This window comes from Carya illinoinensis, chromosome 12 (assembly GCF_018687715.1).
Source record: "Carya illinoinensis cultivar Pawnee chromosome 12, C.illinoinensisPawnee_v1, whole genome shotgun sequence".
Lineage (NCBI taxonomy): Eukaryota > Viridiplantae > Streptophyta > Magnoliopsida > Fagales > Juglandaceae > Carya > Carya illinoinensis.
Genome location: NC_056763.1, coordinates 1,712,004 through 1,730,947, shown reverse-complemented (window position 1 = coordinate 1,730,947; position 18,944 = coordinate 1,712,004). Strand labels below are relative to the sequence as shown.

Here is an 18,944-nt window from a genome sequence, read left to right as displayed (position 1 = left end):
ACAAATACACATGGCATAAGTAGGTATGGCTTGGAGGACTACCTTAATAAGCACTTCTTTACTAGTAGCAAAAAGGGTTTTAGTTTTCTAGTTGGAAATCCTTGCCCAAGTCCTGTCAAGAAGGGAATGGAATGCTATAGCTTTTGACTTTCCCAACACAGCTGGCAACCCATGGTGCTTTTCAAATGAGCTAGTTGATTTTATACTAGCTATGTTAAGGATAGACTTTTGAGTAGTTTTAAGAGTGTTCTTGCTAAAGAAAATAGAAGTCTTCTCCTCATTCAAAACTTGTCATGAAGCCATTTCATAAACACGAAGGATCTGATATATCTTGCACCACTCTTCAACATTGGCTTTGCAAAATAGAAGGTTGTCATCAGCAAAGAGTAGGTGATTGATCTTCATTGGATCCCTTGCCAATAGGAACACTAGTGATGCTGCCACTTGTCTCAACTTGAGAAAGCATGGAAGATAAGGCCTCTACACATATGATAAATAAATAATGGGAGAGGGTCTCACCTGGTCTTAGACCTCTCAAAGGAATGAAATCAGCTTGTGGTTCCCCATTAAGCAAAATGGAGTAAGAGACTAAAGAAATACATGTCATTATGAGAGAAATCCAATTCTAAGAGAATCCCAATCTAGACATTACTGCTTCAAGAAAGCCTCACTCAACTTGATCATAAACTTTACTCATATCAAGCTTAAGTGCTATAAAACCATCTTTCCTTTTCATTTTGGAGTTCATTATGTGGATGGTCTCATATGCAACTAAAATATTGTCAATTATAAGTCTCTCAGGTATAAATACACTTTGATTCAAAGAAATGATATTAGAAAGAACAGTTTTAAGTCTATTAGCAAGAGTTTTGGAGATAATTTTATAAAAACACATTGCACAAGCTAATAGGCCTAAAATCAGAAACTTTTTTTTTGAATTCTTGATCTTTGAAACGAGGGTGATAGAAGTATCATTAATCCCATTGAGTGGCCCACCCTATTAATAAAATGAAGAGCAAAAGAGCAGATATCTTTCCTCACCACCTCTCACTAGCTTTGATAGAATTGGGCAGGGAACCCATCAGGTCCTAGCCATTATTTGAAACACAGCTTGCTTTACCTCCTCCTCAAAAAATGGACTTGTAAGTTTCACATTCATTTCATTGGAGACCTTTTGTTTCAAGTCATGGGGACAACAATCAAATTTAGTACGGTTAGAAGAGGTAAAAAGAGAGGAGAAGAAATCCGTAAAGATCTCTCCAATTTGAAGTTGCCCAGTAACCTCAACACCATTCTAGTCTAGAATTCATTTTATGGCATTAATTTTCCTTCTCTAGTAGCTTGCATAAGGAAAAAATTTGTGTTCTTGTCCCCACACTTCAACCAATATTGCCTGGCTTGTTGGCTACCTAGTTACTTTTTATTAGCAATGTCTCTATCACTCTTACCCCCTTCTCTTCTAGGTTTTTTACTCCCAAGTTTTGGGCTCTCTCAGCCTAGAGGATCAATAAACTTTGAGACAAGCCCCTAAGCTTGTTTAGCACGTGCCCTCCTTTTCCAGCTCGTGGTCTTAGTGAGTTTTGACTCTTGTATGCCATCCACCAGCTCACTAGATAAATCACACATAATCATAGGAAAAGATGCTCAGAATTTCCATCTTGAATACTTTCCACATTGGTGTTTCTTTCCAATTCATTTACCATATAGGTATCCCCATTCATCGAGTCTTCCACATTAATCTATTTAGGATCACCCATTAATGAGTCCACAATTCCAGCAACACTTTCCAAAGGAATCCCACGATTGTTGCCTTTAGCAGACTCCTTCCCATTGTAACAGTTCTGATTGATTACAAGATTCTTGGAATTTTCCCCCAAGTCTATAGCCTCCTCAGCATGGTCTACTCCCTTTCCAAAATAGGCCTAATCTTTAGCCACGTCATCATCTTCTTCATACAAGTCTGAAGACTGAGATTCTATCTGCTCCTTGCCACCATAGCCTGAACATCTATTTTTTGACTTATCCCTTAAACTAGGTGCTCTAAGCCATGCACCATATATACTATTGTTTTGAGGATTCATGCATTAATCCACTACCAGTATCCATTTCACAACCATTCACCCCATGTTTAATAATTCTGCATTTGAAGCAGAAAGATGGCAACCTTCATAGAGGAAAGAGATCCATCTTTTGGTTCCATCCATGTTAAGGTTAATCCCACGCATAAGTGGGTGATGAATATTAATGGCAACTTTCACCCTTAGGTAGGGACCCCAACCTATACCTTCACCATTGACATCTGCCTTTACCACATCACCCATCAAGCCTCCAATTTGCATCCCAACCTCTCTGGTCATCCCTCCAAAAGGAAGATTGTGGAGTTGGATCCATAGAAACTTTTTCGTAAACTCAATATTTTTAGGAGCAGACCTACCATCAAAAGTGTTAAGGCACACCAGGTTCCTGTCAAAGGACCATGGCCTACCTCTTTGCACCTTCATAAGATCCTCTTCACTTTGAAGCTCTATAAAAAAGATGTTCTCCCCCACCTCTTTGAATAGTACACCTTTTGGTTTCCAGACTCTCACCATTGTGGCTTTGAAGGCTTCCTTGTTAGGAGATCTCTCGGCAACACTCATACCTATCAAGCATTGTTGTCCATGCCTCTTTAACACTACATCACTACTTATATCAACGGAAACCTCTTTTTGTTCAGCCTCAGTCAAACGAAACTTACCCAACCTCTCCAAAACTTCATCAACCATCATACCAAAGCACCTTTACACGATTCCAGACCCCTGCAAATCTCCTGAGTCAAAATGACTAGGAGACAAAACTTGCCTACAACAAGAGACAAACCCCTCAGCTAGAGCTAGGGGACCCTTAGAAAGAAGTCTCATTTTTCTACATCTTGGTAGTATGCTTAAGTACACATAAAATTAATTTTTCTCAAAAAATTTGTTTTTTTGTATAGGTCGACTGATGATCTCAAGAAGAGGCCGATTAGATTAATTTCCTATATTTAATGAACTAATTATAGGCCTATATTAATTAGATGATCAATCCAAAAATTCATTTAAGGGGATATTTGTATTATTTTTTTAGATAATGGGAGTCATCTTATTATAATTAGTATTCTCAAAACACTTCAATGATGCAAGAGAAATTGTAACATTTAGGGTGATGCTACCATATAACTCTAACTAATCATTTTCCCTCTCTCTCTCTCTCTCTCTCTCTCTCTCTCTCTCTCTCTCTCTCTCTCTCTCTCTCTCTCTCTCTCTCTCTCTCACAGAGGTTTTCTTCCTATCTTCGTATGGGGTGTGAGTCTATAATTTTATCTGTGGATACTATTTTCATAATGGAGGAGAATCTAGAGGAGCTGTGTAAACGTTTATCTCTTACAAATCAAGAACAAGAGGAGGTTCAAGTGGAGACTCATAAACTAGAAGATGCATACATTCGTGGGGGTCATTGTCTGATTACTCAATTGTTGACGGGGTGACATTATAATTGAGATGCCTTTTAAACAGACAATGAATAGGATTTGTAGACCAGTTAAGCATCTTAAGTTTCGAGAATTGAATTCTACGTTATTGTTGATTGAGTTTGAAGACATCAGAGATAAGGAACATGTGATCCAAGAAGAATCATGTGGCTCCCCTGACTCCCATATATGGAAAATCCAGAATCGTGATGTAGGGATGATGATAACACTGGTCACACACCCTAAACGCTAGTACTAAGTATGTGTACAAGCTACAAGTGTACAATAAAAATTGTAGAGGATAAATAAAAATAGCCAATAAGTAACATAATTTTTATACAAAACCACAAAATAAAGGTCCTTCAATAAGGTATCTAGCATAACGAAATAAAAACCAAAATACACAATCAAAAGTAGGAAACAAATCCCAAGACACGAAAAGCGACCACACGTTAGTCCTCCAGCGGAGCTGATCCCTCAGGCTCAATATCTTCCTTTGCATCAAAATCTATGGAATTGTAGGGTAAGAATACCACGTGAGATTATGATCTCAATATGTAACCAACCAAACAATGCATGAGATAAAAACATATTTAAATAACCAACAAGTATGCACATGATAAAATATGCATGAGACCAAGACATGTCTATTAAAATATGTCTATTAAAATACAAACTGCCATTTTTCCATTTGACCTAAAACATGTCTATTAAAATACGAACTGCCATTTTTCCAAAAAACAGCCCAAATATAAATCCACCATTTATTACACATGCACCCTGGTCTCCCCTAGGGACCATCCGCAGACCCTATCTCCCTTCGTCACACCACGGGTAACGACCATGCATGTGATTTTATAATGAGCGATTCTCAGCTCCACGCCCAGTGTGTTCATAACCAAGTATCCTCTAGGCCCCTAACAATAGAAGCCACAAAGTCGGCATGAAAGCATTACCATCTCGTCCAATTCCATTGTCACCCGACGACAACTTAGAGACGTCACTTAGTTTTACATGCTCTTGAGTGACCAGAGGAGCTCTATCAAGATAATGCTCCATCTAGGTTTGGGGTCGTGATATGCACACACCCAAAAATCATTTCTCAATATGAAACCTAGTTTTCAATTATGAGACATGAAAATGCATGTAACAGTATAATGAATGTCATGACACATCACTCATTAGATAAAAATTATATCCAATCACAGACCAACTCCACAATCAACCCAAAATCCATAATCCACGCTCCTCGGAACCAAGGCCTGACACAACCAATCAGACTGCATAAAACAAGTTAGTATAAAAATATATTTAAACCTTAATAAATTATTTAAAAAATTACTTACAATGGCAGAAGAAAATTCTGGAAGATCAAGGGTGATGCCAAAAGTGGCTAAGCAGCGACAAACAATGATATTACAAGTGTTGGTCGTGGGTTCAAAAAGAGAAAATCAAAGGGGAGCTAAGGGAGACTTGGGTTGGCCATGGAGGAGCTTATGGTGGTGGCTGGTAGTCGTGGGTGGCAGCGCACGGTGGAGATTGGCCAAAGAGATGAAAAGAGGTCGTGGGAGAGTGAGAGAGAATGGGGCAAGGTGGGGTCACGGTGGGGCTCAAGGAGGCTAGGGGAGGAAGAGGGTGTTCCGGCGAGATGATGGTGGTAGCTGGCAATGGCGCTAAAGCTGTGTGGTGGTGAAAAAGAGTGGAAGGAGACCCATACGGGTTGGGAGAGAGAGAGAGAGAGAGAGAGAGAGAGAGAGAGAGAGAGAGAGAGAGAGAGAGAGAGGTTGACGGCGTGAGGGGAGGTCGGTGAGATGGGTAGTGACGAGGTGGGCAGCACACGGTGGTAGGGCTGGTAGAGAAGGAACGCATGGAGAGAAAATGAGAGGGGAGTTGCATGGGCTGGAGGGAGAAAAAGGGAAGAGGAGAAAGAAAAGGAGGAAATGGGAAGGAAAAAAAAAAAAGAAAAATGAGAAAAGGAAAAGGAAAAGAAATTAAATCCAGTCTCTATATCTTGGGTCTTAAAACTAATCCAATGAAAAGGATTTAAAACGATAATATAAATTAAAAACGCAGTAACTAAATAAAATAAAATAGTAAAATCCAACAATAAAATAATTTAAAATAAACAAAAATTTAAGTAAGAAACAATAACTAATATAAAAAAGTACATTAAAATAAACTTCACACAACTTAGAAATCATAAAATAATACAACAAAACTCATATTAATTTTAAAACAAGAGAAACAATATTAATAATAAATAAAATAATTATTGACCTAAAACACAAGAAAATACGGGTATCACAGTTCCTGGTCTTTTGGCAAACAAATGGTGTTGCTCAAAGAGTAGATGGGAATCAACCGATTCATTATATACGTCTTACTGAGGCTCTGTTTTGGGTTCGTTTGCATGGACTACCACTTGGTGCAAGGAATGATTATATCAGAGATTTAATTGGAAGTAGAATTGGAAAGGTAGAAAAAGTGGATCTTGAGAATGGTGAAATGGCATGGAGCGAGTTCATGCAAGTAAGAGTTACTATTTATATTAGAAAGCCATTACTGAAAGGGAAAATGATAAACTTTGGCACTGGAATATCGAGTTGGATTCAGTTCTCATATGAGCGGCTTCCAAATTTTTGCTATTGTTGTGGGTTGTTGGGTCACGAACATAAGGAGTGTTAATTATGGGTGCAAGTACAAGGTAAAATAGAAAAAGAGGGTTTTCCATATAGAGTGGCTAAGGGCAATTGGAAGTGGTTTGGTGTGTTTTTTTTTTTTTTTTTTTTTTTTTTTTGGGGGGGGGGGGGGGGGAGGATAGACGTAACTAGAGTTCTGGTAATTAAGGTGGTGGTGGCCACTCTTCTTCGATGGTAGTTCTAGTGACTATGACAAACAAGGAAGGTGAAGGTTCCTTTATGTGACCTCAATCTCCAAAAATGGCGGAAGACATTGAAGTGGAAGTTACTAAAAACGCAAGACAAAGTTTTAAAGGGGAGGCGGGGATGAAGGATGGGAATGTGCAATTGATGTCAATGGTTAGTGCAAATTCTAGAGAGATTGGATTTGTTTCCCCTCATAATTAGGAAACTAACGTTACATACATTATAGAAATAGTTGTCGCGGGAAGGGGGGAGTGAATTGAGAAGATGATATAGACTAATGGGCCTCTTTCTCCAACTAATGAAAATAAGATGATTCAGAAAATGCCTAATATCTTTGGAAAGAGCCCAGTAGAGCCCAACTTGCAAAATCCTAACAATCTGGAAGCCTACAAATGGAAGCGTCTTTCTCATTTTAGTAAGACACATCCAACTCCAGAACAACTTTCTCTTCATAAGCCAACAATCAAAAAATGAGAAGAATTGAGTGATCTAGAGGAAGGAGCAGGGAGAGTTTTTAAGAGGAAGTGGGTTCAGAGGAGTGTTCATAGGGATCACAGTGAGGAACAACTAAAGATATCAGTTGTGGTTGTCCAAAAACTCTCCGAAAGCCATGAAGATCCTAAGCTAGAATGTTCATGGGATTGGGAACCCATGAGGCATTTGCACTCTCTAAGACCTAGTCACAAGGAAGGGCCCGATGTCATATTCTTGCAAGAAACCAGACTACAAGCTTGAGAGGTAGAAAAATGTAAGTATAAACTTGGGTTTGTTAGTTGTTTAGCTATTGATTGTGAAGGGAGAAGTGGAGGTATGTGTTATTCTAGAAAAAGGATATTAACATTACCATTGTTAGTTGCTCAAAAACTCTTATTGATGCTTGTGTTGAAACTGAAGTTTCAAGTTCATGTTGTTGGTATATAACGGGTGTTTATAGGCATCCAGATACAAATTGTAGACATTCATGTAGAAGAGAGGAGCTGTGGGTGATGTTTGGGGATTTTAATAAAAGAATAGATCCTAAGAGGGGAGGTAGGGAAAGACCTAAAAAGCAAATGTGTGAATTTAGAGATTTGATCTCTGATTGTGCTCTAAGAGATTTAGACGTTCAAGGGCCAATGTTCACAAGGTGAAACGGAAGGGAGGCAAGAATTGCATTAGTGAAAGATTAGATAGGTTCCTTGCAAATTCTCTTTGGATTGATTGCTTCTCCCAAGCAATTATTACTCATGGTTCTATTGCTTATTCTGATCATCTTCTCATCTAGTTGGAGTTAGATGGGGGTTTCATTCAAAGATCAAGGTAGAAAATTTTTTGTTTTCAAGCTATGCGGGTTAGAGAAAAAGGTGTGAGCAAATTGTAGAGAGTTCATGGGGCCATAGGCTTCAAACGCATGATATGGCAAAGGAGATGGCAATGATTTTAGATTGTAGCTAGAGATTGAAAATTTGTAATAGTACTACTTTTGGCAGGGTGCAGAGCCAACCAAAGAAAGCAAAGTAGGATCTTAAAAATGTTCAAGAAAGAGATCTAATCTATGTTGATAGAGATGCACATTGTTTAGCAAGAGCAGAGGTACAATCTTGGCTAGAAAGAGAAGAGATTATGTGGAGACAACAATCAAAAGCTAGAATGGCTGAAGGAAGGGGACCAAATTCCAGATTCTTTCATAAAAAAGCTTCACATAGAAGAAGAAGAGATTGTATCAAGAAGTTGAAAGATGCAAATGGTGAATGGCAAGAAGGAGAAGCAAGGGACAGAGTTATATTGGGTTATTTTCAAGACCTATTTTAAGCTTTTGGAGAGAGGAGTAATACCAACTTTTTTGAAAACTTAGCTGGCAAGATGACAGTTTCAATGAATGAGGAATGGTCTAGCCCTTATATTGAAAGAGATGTTGTTGATGCTCTTAAGGAGATGAATTCTTCAAAGGCACCTAGACTAGATGGGAGGGCCCCATTTTACAGACATATTGGCATGTAATTGGCAGGTTAGTTATAGCAGTAGTACTAAAAGTCTTGCAAACTGGTGAGTTCCCAACTACTTTGAACCACACATTTATAAGTCTTATCCCAAAGAAGAAAGTTTCCGAAAAGATGGTTGATTTTAGGCCTATTAGTTTATGCAATTTCATTTATAAGCATATCTCAAAGGTGACTGCTAATAGATTGAATAGAATGATTCCTTTCATAACTCTTGAATCTCAAAGTGTTTTTGTACCTGGCCGTCTTATCACAGATATTGTTCTTATTACCTATGAATTAATTCATTTTCTAAAGCATAAGAAATGTGGTAAACAAGGGATATATGTCTCTTAAATTAGATATGAGTAAAGCTTATGGCCGTGTTGAATGACATTTCTTAGAGACTATTATGACTAAGCTATGGTTTGAGAGGAAGTTGGTTGATATGATTATGAAATGTGTGACTACTGTGACTTTCTCTGTTTTAATTAATGGTGAGCCAAAAGGACCAAATATTCCTAGTAGAGGCTTGAGATAAGGAGATCCTCTCTCCCCCTACTTGCTTTTGTTATGTACAGAGGGTTTGATTTCTTTATTACAAAAGGCTGAGACAGATAAGGAGCTGAAGGGTATTAAAGTCTATAGACGACTCCTCCGATCAATCACCTGTTGTTCACAAATGATAGTGTGATCACTTGTAAGGCATATGTTGAAGAGAATAGAGCAATTCAAAGGCTAATGGATACCTATGAAAAGGCATCAAGACAGAAGATAAATAAATAGAAAACTTCCATGATTTTCTCTAGTAATGTTTCACAAGCAGTAAGGGAAAGTATTTTGCATATGTGAGGGATCTCTACTGCTCAACAACATGAAAGGTATCTAGGCCTTCCTTTCAATGGTAGGTAGATCCAAAAGAAGGGCCTTTGTAGATATAAAATAGAAAGTATAGCACAAATTGCAGAGTTGGAAAGAACAACTTCTTTTACAAGGGGGGAAGAACAATGTAAGTATTGGTGAAAGCAAGTGAAATAGTTGATACTATTATTGATAATAATACAAGATGGTGGAACATGGAAAAGGTTAGAACTCTCTTCAATCCAAAAGTTGCCTCTGATATTCTAAAGATTATTATTGCTCCTGGGGGACAGCTAGATAGATGGATTTGGGCACAGGAAAGGAGTGGCATTTTTAGTGTGAGAAGTGCATTTAGACTTATCAAAGGGCAGCAGTAGGCTAATGCTGGGGAGTGCTCTTTTGCTAGAAGGCAACAATCTTTGTGGAAGGAAATTCTCTAGAAGGAAATTCTCCCCATTCTGTCCAATCTAAAAAAAAAGGAAGGTTCTAACCCAAGATACATTTTGTTTTTGCAATGCAAGTGTTGAAACTCTGTCTCATACTTTATTGTATTGCTCTCACATTCATAAACATTGGAGTAGCATATTAGTTATGACCAGTGACATGGAAGGGGAGAGATGTCAATGATGGATATGGCTATGAAAATACATGAGCTTGGAAGAGATGAAGAAATGGCTGTGTTTTTCCTGTTAGCTTAGGGCTTTTAGTTTAGGAGAAACAATGAGTAGAGCCTCATTGAGTCTCAACAAGTTGCTGATCATGCTTTATCCTTGAAGCAAGAGTTAATTGCAATGCAGCAGGTTATTGGTAGTGCATTGAAAAAATTTTGTAGCTGGAAGCCTCTCGAAATAGGGTTTCTAAAGCTAAATGTAGATGAAGCCATGTTTTATGATTTGCATAAAACAGGGGTTGGGGCTGTTTTAAGAGATGAAAATGGGGGGATCATCATGGCAGCTAACAAAGTCAATCATGAAGTTGCAGAGGCAGAGGATGTTGAACTGTTGGTAATTTTTAGAGGCCTTCAATTATGTGCTAATATGGGGATTCAGAAGATTATTATTGAGAGCGACTACTTGTTATTGATTTAGGATCTTCAAGATGAAGCTGGGTTCTCATCAAGGCTTGGTATTTTGATGATAGAAATAAGGAAGTTGTTGGTTTTGTTTCATAAACACAAATTCCAGCATGTTAGTAGGTTAGGCAATGAGGTTGCTCCTAGACTAGCTAGGAATGCTTGGAATGTTGACACACTTGAGATGCGATGGGATTGTTTTCTAGATTTTCTTTCACAAGCCATCTGTCTTGATAGATATCTGTAATTATTTTTTTGATGAATGAAATTGTTCTTTTTATCAAAAAAAAAAAAAAACACTTCAATGTTGTGATCGCCTACAATATTAATATTACACACCACATATAATTTTTTATTTTATTTTTTTCCCTTACCAAATATTTAGTATATGGATGATGAGTAAAAAAAATCATTTAGTTTAGCAAAAATAAAATAAAAAATTAAATGTAGTGTGTGGTGGAGAAATGATGAGTAGAGAGACTCTAATAAGAATGCAAAGAAGTACGTTCCTGTGATATCTGTTCATTCTTTCTTCTTTTTTAAGTATGAGCCTCGTTCTACGTGCCAAGTTTTGGTCTACTTATTCTACGTACCGTGCCTCGATGGCGTGTTCTGAAAGTTATCCAGCAAATTTCAAAGTAAGATAGATATTTTAAAGCTTATAGATATTTTAAATATTATGGAAATATCTATAGGAGATATTTTCAGTATTATTAGATAAGCTTGCTTTAGAAGTAATACAATTATAATATTTTAATGAGCTCTAAAAATATTATGATTGTAGATAATTACTTAAATTAAATATTTTAGTTGTTTTAAAATATTAAGATCTTTAACTTTATGTTGAAAACTCTAAATTAATTTTAATGATTTTTTGTCTTTGAGTAATTAACGATACTTTATCATTTTAAATAATGATGAAGAAATATTATGTTATAAACTTTATTTTATAAAATAATATTCTATCTTAATTCCTCTCAGTGTTTTATTTTATTTAAATGTTTTATTTTAAATAAAATACTTACGCATTTTCAAATCCGTACTTAAACTCATCGTTAGATCATTTTGAGGATTCCGAAGCGAATAACTGGGATTAAATACCTAGGCCCTTACATTTTTCTCTTCACTTTTTCCTTTCTTCAATTTCTCTCTTCTCTCTCCTATCTCTATTCCCATGCCCGACGTGCTCCCCCTTCATTACCGTGCATGAACTTCATCTCCACGGCCCAACCACCACCACCCATCGTTGGCCTCACCTCCAGCCACCGACCACTCATCTCATGCCGACCACCACTCCCTCTCGTCAGCCAGCTCCCATGCTCTCTTTATCTCCTCCCACAGCCTCCTTGACCGAAATGGGTAAAAACCCATCTTCCACCTCCACACTGCCGTACACGGCAGCTTTGGCTCCACCGCCAGTCACCAAATGACCACCACCCTCCGGCCATCATTCCCTCCCACCGGCAAGCCCCCACGTGCCCTTCTCCTCCCTCCATGGCACAATCCTTAAAATGGGTTTTACACTCATTTCCTCCACCTAAAGCCACTATACATGGCCAAAACGGCCACCAAGCACTACCAACGGCTTCACCACATCATGGACTTCCTTCCCATGTCCTTCTTTTCCCCTAACTCTCTCTTTATCCGATCGGTCTCCACTCACACATGTACAGTTGCACCGCCTTGCACTGCTATACACCACCGTATATGGCTACCCACGGTGTTTCACCACCACCATCTTATTTCTCTCATCACCACGACCTTCTCCAATAAATTTCATGCCCAACAGAGCTTTGTACAGCTCTCACTCTCCCACACTCTCCAAGGGACGAGTTGCACCACTTGTGGCTGATCCACCTCCGTGAGCCACCGCCTGGCCAGCACCTTCCTTTACATTTCCCTAGCATCCCATGAAGTTCTATGGCCTTCCTCCACCTCAAGCACCCTTTCTGCTTTTCGAATTCACTGTTGACGGTGTGATGCCTCCGTGCTCCGCCACCTTTGACTACCACAAGGCCATCTTGAGCCTTTTAAAGACCACGCCTAGCTATTCTCAAGCCCAAACCGCCACTTTATATGTGGACAGCTACCGTAGGCAGTGTTATCGCCACGTACGACTCCTCCGACGCTTTGATCATGACAGGCAGTGAGCGACACACAGATTATCCCATTGATGGTATAACCCTCTATCTCTAGTTATCTATCTTTATACTAGTTGATTGGTTGGACTGTAGACTGTGTAGTTAGTATTTATGGAGTTCACTCCATAGTGTGAAGTGTAGTTGTGAAGTGTTGGTCTTGATTGTGTAGTATTGCAGAATGTGCTGTGAGTATGGGCGTGAGATGAATGCCGTAGTTGTGATACGGCGTGAAGTGTGAAGGGAGTATGCGTGGAGCGTACTCTGTGTAGTATAGCAACGCACCGTATGACGTGCCCTATAGTGAGGTGTGGAGTAGAATGAAGAGAATGCGCATGGAGTGTACTCCATGTTGTATGGCGAAGCACCGTGTGATGTGCGTCGTGATAATAAGTGTTGTAGCAAAGGGAGTACGCGTGGTGCATACTCCATGTTATGTAGCGATGCATCGTGAGGTGTGTATCGTAATGATGTGTGTTGTAGTGTGGATGAAAAAGAGTCTGCTTGAGTGTGCTCTGTGCTATGTCATGATATACCGGATAGCGTGTCACGAAGGGTTGGATGGCATAGTGGAGAAACGTGGAGTGTATGGTGTAGCGTTGGGAACTATGTAACAATGTCTCAAAGCAGTGGTGAAGTGGCTGTAGTCCAAGGTGATGGGTGTCGCCTTGAGGTTGACTTGTAGTTGAAAGTAAGTGGGAAGTGGTGAAAATGTATCAGAGAGTGCAGCGGAAGCATGATGGGCATCATGCTGTAACTCGGGAATTTGTCTCAAGTTGCATAATGTGACAGAGGTGCATTTGTGGATGTAATCCTCTTGTTAAGTGGCGGGAACTGTGTAACAGTGTTCCGAAGCAGTGGTGATGTGGCCTGTAGTATGGGGTGACTGGTATCACCTTATGATTGACTTATGGCTAAGAGTATATAGAAGTGGTGAAAAGGTATTAGAGAGTGTAGCGGAAGCATGATGGGCGTCGTGACGTGACTCGAGATTAGTCTTGAGTTGCGTGACATGACAGAGTCACATTTTTTGATATAATCCTCTCCTATCAAGTGTTGGGATGGACTTGTACAAGGTCGGAAAGTAAGAAGAGTCCTATCGACCGGGTCTGAGCAAGTTGGTATTGGAGTATGGAGCTTGTTTATACAAGTGGGCATTCATTGGAATTATAAGTTGCTCTTAGGTGATAAAAATGGGATAAGATACAAGTGTCTCTGGCAAGACACGTGTACCAGATATCATATGTAATAGGTAATTTGTCATGAGCATGGTTATATGGTGTTTTAGCCCCAGAGTTGGCTTGAATTCATGTAGCCTGACTGGTTGGGAACGGGGATTTAATATGGGCTAGGATACGTGAAGGTAGTAATAGGTAATAGTCTAAGGTTGGGATGCATGACTTTGTCGGTTGGAATCATGCGTCGGATTGTGGAAATAGAAGAACGAGACAGAGGTCTTAGTGTTTTAACCCTAAGTTGAATTACGGGGGTTCACATAAAGGAATAAAATCTCGAAAGTTTTAGTATAGTAAATGACACGTAAGAGAGCTCAGGGATGGACGAAAAGTGTTCTAAGTGAGGCATAGTTCTATTTTTAGAATAGTTGCCTATGCGTTAAATAGATGATGATGTAAAGTTATGTGTATGCATGTAGGTTGCCATCTAACACGCACGCGAATGGACTGCATGGATTGAGTATAGCATAAAGTCTAGGTAAGTTTTGTGTTCATATTCTTCTAGAGTTTTTCTTAAATAAACGACAAAGAAAATGAAAGCTTTTCTCAAAAGGGAAAACGAAACTTTTCTTTACGAGACATGCTTTAAAGAAAAAGAAAACGAAGCATAAGTTTTCAAGTATAAGTACGTAGCAGCCCTCCTTGGTAGCCCTTTTTCACGCACCCAAAATATATACGTTTATGCATGTGAATGGATGCTATAAGTAGTACATATTGTATATATGTTCACGAAAGGAAACAAAAAGAAGCTTTAAAAGACATGCAAGAACTGTTAAGGACTGAAATTGTAATGGACTGTTTTTAAAACAACTTTTAAGAAAAGAAAGAAAACTATTTTTTTTAATAACTTTCTCTTGTAAAAATGACTCTTTCTAAAGCAAGTTTGTCAGACTCTTTTTAAAACAACTTTTGAAATAAAAGAAAGAAAACCATTTTCTTTAAAGCGATGTGAAGAAAGTGTTTTAAAATATCCCTATGAAAGTGAGGCCTCGGCCCTATGATTTAAATGACGCGAAGAAAGTATTTCAAAATGTCCTTATGAAAGACGATTCTTTAAATGATGTCATGAAAGATGATTTTTCTAAAATGACTTTTACGAAAAGAGAAGTTTCTTTTAAAATGATTTTTTCTTTTAAAATGACTTTTTATGAAAGAAACGAACTAAAGAACTGCAAAGGAAAGGAAAGGATTGTAAAGGAATGAACGAACTGAAATGAATGGATGATGTATGAAAATACGTAACGGCCACATGGACTGAAATTGAAATGGTACCAAATAAATAGACTGGACTGGACAGATTGCAATGCTAGGTAAGTAGTACTAGTAGTGCACCCAGTGCTGCACCTTGACGAAATGGATTCCCAATCCGTGGCCATAGACGAAATCAAGTCTAAAAGACCGCTAATCCCAGCAGAAGGGGCGTAACAGTGTGCTACATGGCCAATGAAAGTGATAAGAAAGAATGGATGCATGTTGAGAAATGATGCATGTATGTATGAATAGACTGAATGCATGAATGTATGTAAGAAAAGAAGAATACATGAATGTATGTATGTATGTACGTATGAATGTAAGAAAAGATGAATGCATGAAAAGACTCTTTAAGAAATAAGGCAGCGATGCGTGGGGAAATGTTTAAAAGAAGAAAGCATGTTTTAAAGAAAAACTTCACCTCGCAACATTTTTAAAATAAAAAGAATGTCTATGCATGCTATGTACGATATGTATGTATGGAATGATAACTGCATGACTGAAAACCTATGTTGATATATTTTGACTGTATGAAATAATGCTTATGAGTCATCGACTCATTTTAGTTTTTATGTATGCCCTCCCAAGGACAAGATGAGTATGACAGGTCAGGACGGCACAGCCCAAGGAGAAGAGCACGAAGGCCTAGGCAAGATATTTTGTACAAGATACTTTAATTATAAAATTTAATTTTTTTTGTTGTAATATTTTAATTAAGAAAATAAATTTTATTTATAATATGGAGTCTTTTGTATTCTGGCATGAATGGAAAAGAAATTTTAAAAGAATTTAATTCTCGTCGATTTTTATTAAAATCATTTTGAAAAGGATCCACCACAAGGACGAGTGTTATAGTTCCAATACTAATCCTTCCCTTAAAAAAAAAAATACTGATGGTAATTTTATGGAACTAATAAAACTCATTAATACAGTACAGTGTATTTAAAAAATATATCAACATGATATAGGCAATCTTCTGAAGAAGTCACCATGCATGCATGTATAGTGCATTTCATGGCCAAAACAATTTTTAGTGTCGTAATTATTGAGTAAAATGATTTAGATTTTTTTAACATATTAATCAAACAAAATATACCTAAATAACCACAATTTTAGTGAATCTCGAAATAAATAAAATTTATGGAATTGATTATATTGGATTTCAGAACATCAATATATTCCAAACACATCAATATATTCCAAACACATGAAATTAATTATATACTGTGCACGCATGTTCCGTCCGATCCGATTAAAAAAAAAAATTAAAAAAGAAATGTTATGAAATATATGAGATTAATATACGGCTCCAGCATGCAGATGATCAGACTGACCCAATCAAGTAGAAAGGCCAACATGCATGGCTAGCTAGCCCCGTGATCCCCCTATAAAGGAAAGTTTTATTTGCAAATCAGTGTGAAAATTGAATTGGCCAGCTAGTTTCGGACCAACACTTATTTTTATCTAGCTTTAACACAAGAGACGCCCATGAATTTCTTCAGTCAGACCCCCCAAGGACGTTCTTGTTCTGGTTACAAGTCAAATAAACGTCATGTCTTTATGGGCTGCTGATCGAGATATCAACACGTATCTTTGCTGCATTCATATATAAAGAAGATCATATGGTGAACGATTTTGTGAATGATCAGTACTTCACCTTAACGTGAAAGTTAGAATTTGAGTGTCTTTATATATATACTTGTGTATACAAAAATACCCCAACCAGTACTGGGATTTGATAAAGATACAAATAAATGATAGAGATAGAAATAAAGTCACATTATATGGTGATTATATCCAATATTAATGAGTATATATCTGCATATATATATATATATATATATATGAAGATCATCATGAGGCCGAGCATATTTGGGAAATGAGTAATTATTAGATGAGTAGCGCCATTCTAAGACATGATGATGATATACACCATATAATCCATATCAAATAGCATTACTCTCATTAGATATTTAAGCAATACGAATACATCATCCTATCATAGGTCCATGCATGTCAATTTCAATAATAATTAAAGTTTTTACATAAATAATTTTAATTACATTAATATAGCATATATATTATAATAGAATATGAGTACTATGCCATCCGTATTTCGGAGTACCTAAAAATTAGTTTTCCTTAAGCAACATTGTTCTGCATAACTACTGTACAAAACATGCATGCTGTTGTAGAGGAACCTGAATATTGGCATACGTACCCTTAATTATAATATTCTCTCCAAAAATACTTCTGTGTCTGTCACGTACGTGCTCCTATATATAGGTGAAATTCATTGCAGCTTGATCGTTGAGCACAATTAGGCTTGTGAGCATAACTCCTTGCAATTATGTATTTATAATCTAAATAGTTCAGCGTGAGAGTCTCAATATTGATCAGTACTAGTGTACATTGAGGCATTTTCCAATCATGGTTGAATGCCCTTAGTATGGTCGGATGACTTTTCCCTCATACGGTGATTCGTGGTGTTGTTACGGTAGTGATGTGTATGAAACACTTTTAATCATAATAATAGAAAACAAAAGAAGCTAGTATTTACGTGGTTTAGCACTAGGCACTAAGGCCCCCTCGACTAGTAACTTCTAGGGTGTAAACCCACTATAAGTGGAATTTTACATAAGCTCCTCATCCTTAAAAAAACTCTCTATAAGTACTCCCATGGAGTTATTCTCGGGAGAACTTTGATCTTCATTCTCTCTACCAAGCTAATTCAACCAACCCCCTTCTCTCTATTTGTCTCACTTTCTTATAGTCAATCTTCTTGTTTTATGTCCCATACTCCAGCTTTATGTCACACGTCTCTTTATTTTATGTCTTCCCATCTAGCTTTAAGTCTCATCTTTCAATTTTATGTCTCATCTTTGACCTTGCTTTATGTCCGGTCATGTCTTGTGTATCCTTGTGTATGTACTAAACCTTTATAGCTCATTTGGGTATTAAGAATACTTTAAAATATATGTGAATAATAGTAAAATGACGTATGATTAGTAGCGAAATAGTTTAAATTAAAATATTTTATTGAATTTTGAGAAATGAGAGAAAAAAATTGAATAAAAATATTATAAAATTAAAAAATTATTTGAATATAATTTTCTAATATAATTTTTATTTATAAGTTTGGACAAGTTGCTAGGTTTTATGTTTTGTTTAAAAATTTGAAAAAATTATAATAATTAAATGAAAAAATAATAATGATTAAATCCTTAACAAGAAATTAAGGAACTAATCAATCATTATTATCTCTTGTAGAGGAAGGGCAACCAGAGGCTAATTGATATTGGATGTGTGCGTTGTGATGTGTTGCCAACTATAACCTACCTCTTAGGGCCCATGGATGATCTTCCTAATTAAACTAATTGATCCCATATAGGTTTAGGATCATCACAGTAGTATATAGTCCCTATTAATTGCTGATAATTTTATTTTATTTTTTATATTTTGGCTGAATATGATACCACCATCCCAAATCATGATCAATAATTGAGAGAATTCGTGAGGAAGATAGATCTAGATGGATCTGTTTGCCACTATTTAATATCTATATATTAATTAATTAATATTGATCCTCTTTTTTTATTAAAAGAAAATCTTTTTTAAGAAGAAATTCGATCTGCAACGTACGTACGTACGTACTAGCTAGTCCTATATATGATTAATGCATTTCAGGCCGGGATGGAGTTTATCGATATGATCATGAGGATATGAAGATGAGTTTTGCTATATATAAGTATAGTCACATATTAATCTGTGTATTAATATTAATTTATTCATATTTAAAATTTAAATTAATACTGTTTTTAATAAAATCTACTTTTTAACTAATCATATCACATTAGTATATAGATTAATTAATACATAATTATACTTATAATTATATTTTTGATTGCCTTTGGTGGATATATAATCTGTCAAGAATAAATCTATTTATTATTTTTACACACTGTATATTATAATTTTTTTATTTTTTTATTATTAAAACAATTCAATTAATTTAATAAAAATAAAAAAATCAAAATATATAAAATATTGAGTATTA

At 36.8% G+C, this 18,944-nt stretch overlaps 1 protein-coding gene across 1 annotated transcript; it reads right to left on the bottom strand.

Annotated features, from left to right (window-relative positions):
• Positions 1-2,117: 2,117 nt before the first annotated feature.
• LOC122290084 lies at positions 2,118-2,765 on the bottom strand. The gene has a single exon (XM_043097620.1). It carries the CDS (start codon positions 2,763-2,765, stop codon positions 2,118-2,120), a length of 648 nt encoding a protein of 215 aa, XP_042953554.1.
• Positions 2,766-18,944: the final 16,179 nt, after the last annotated feature.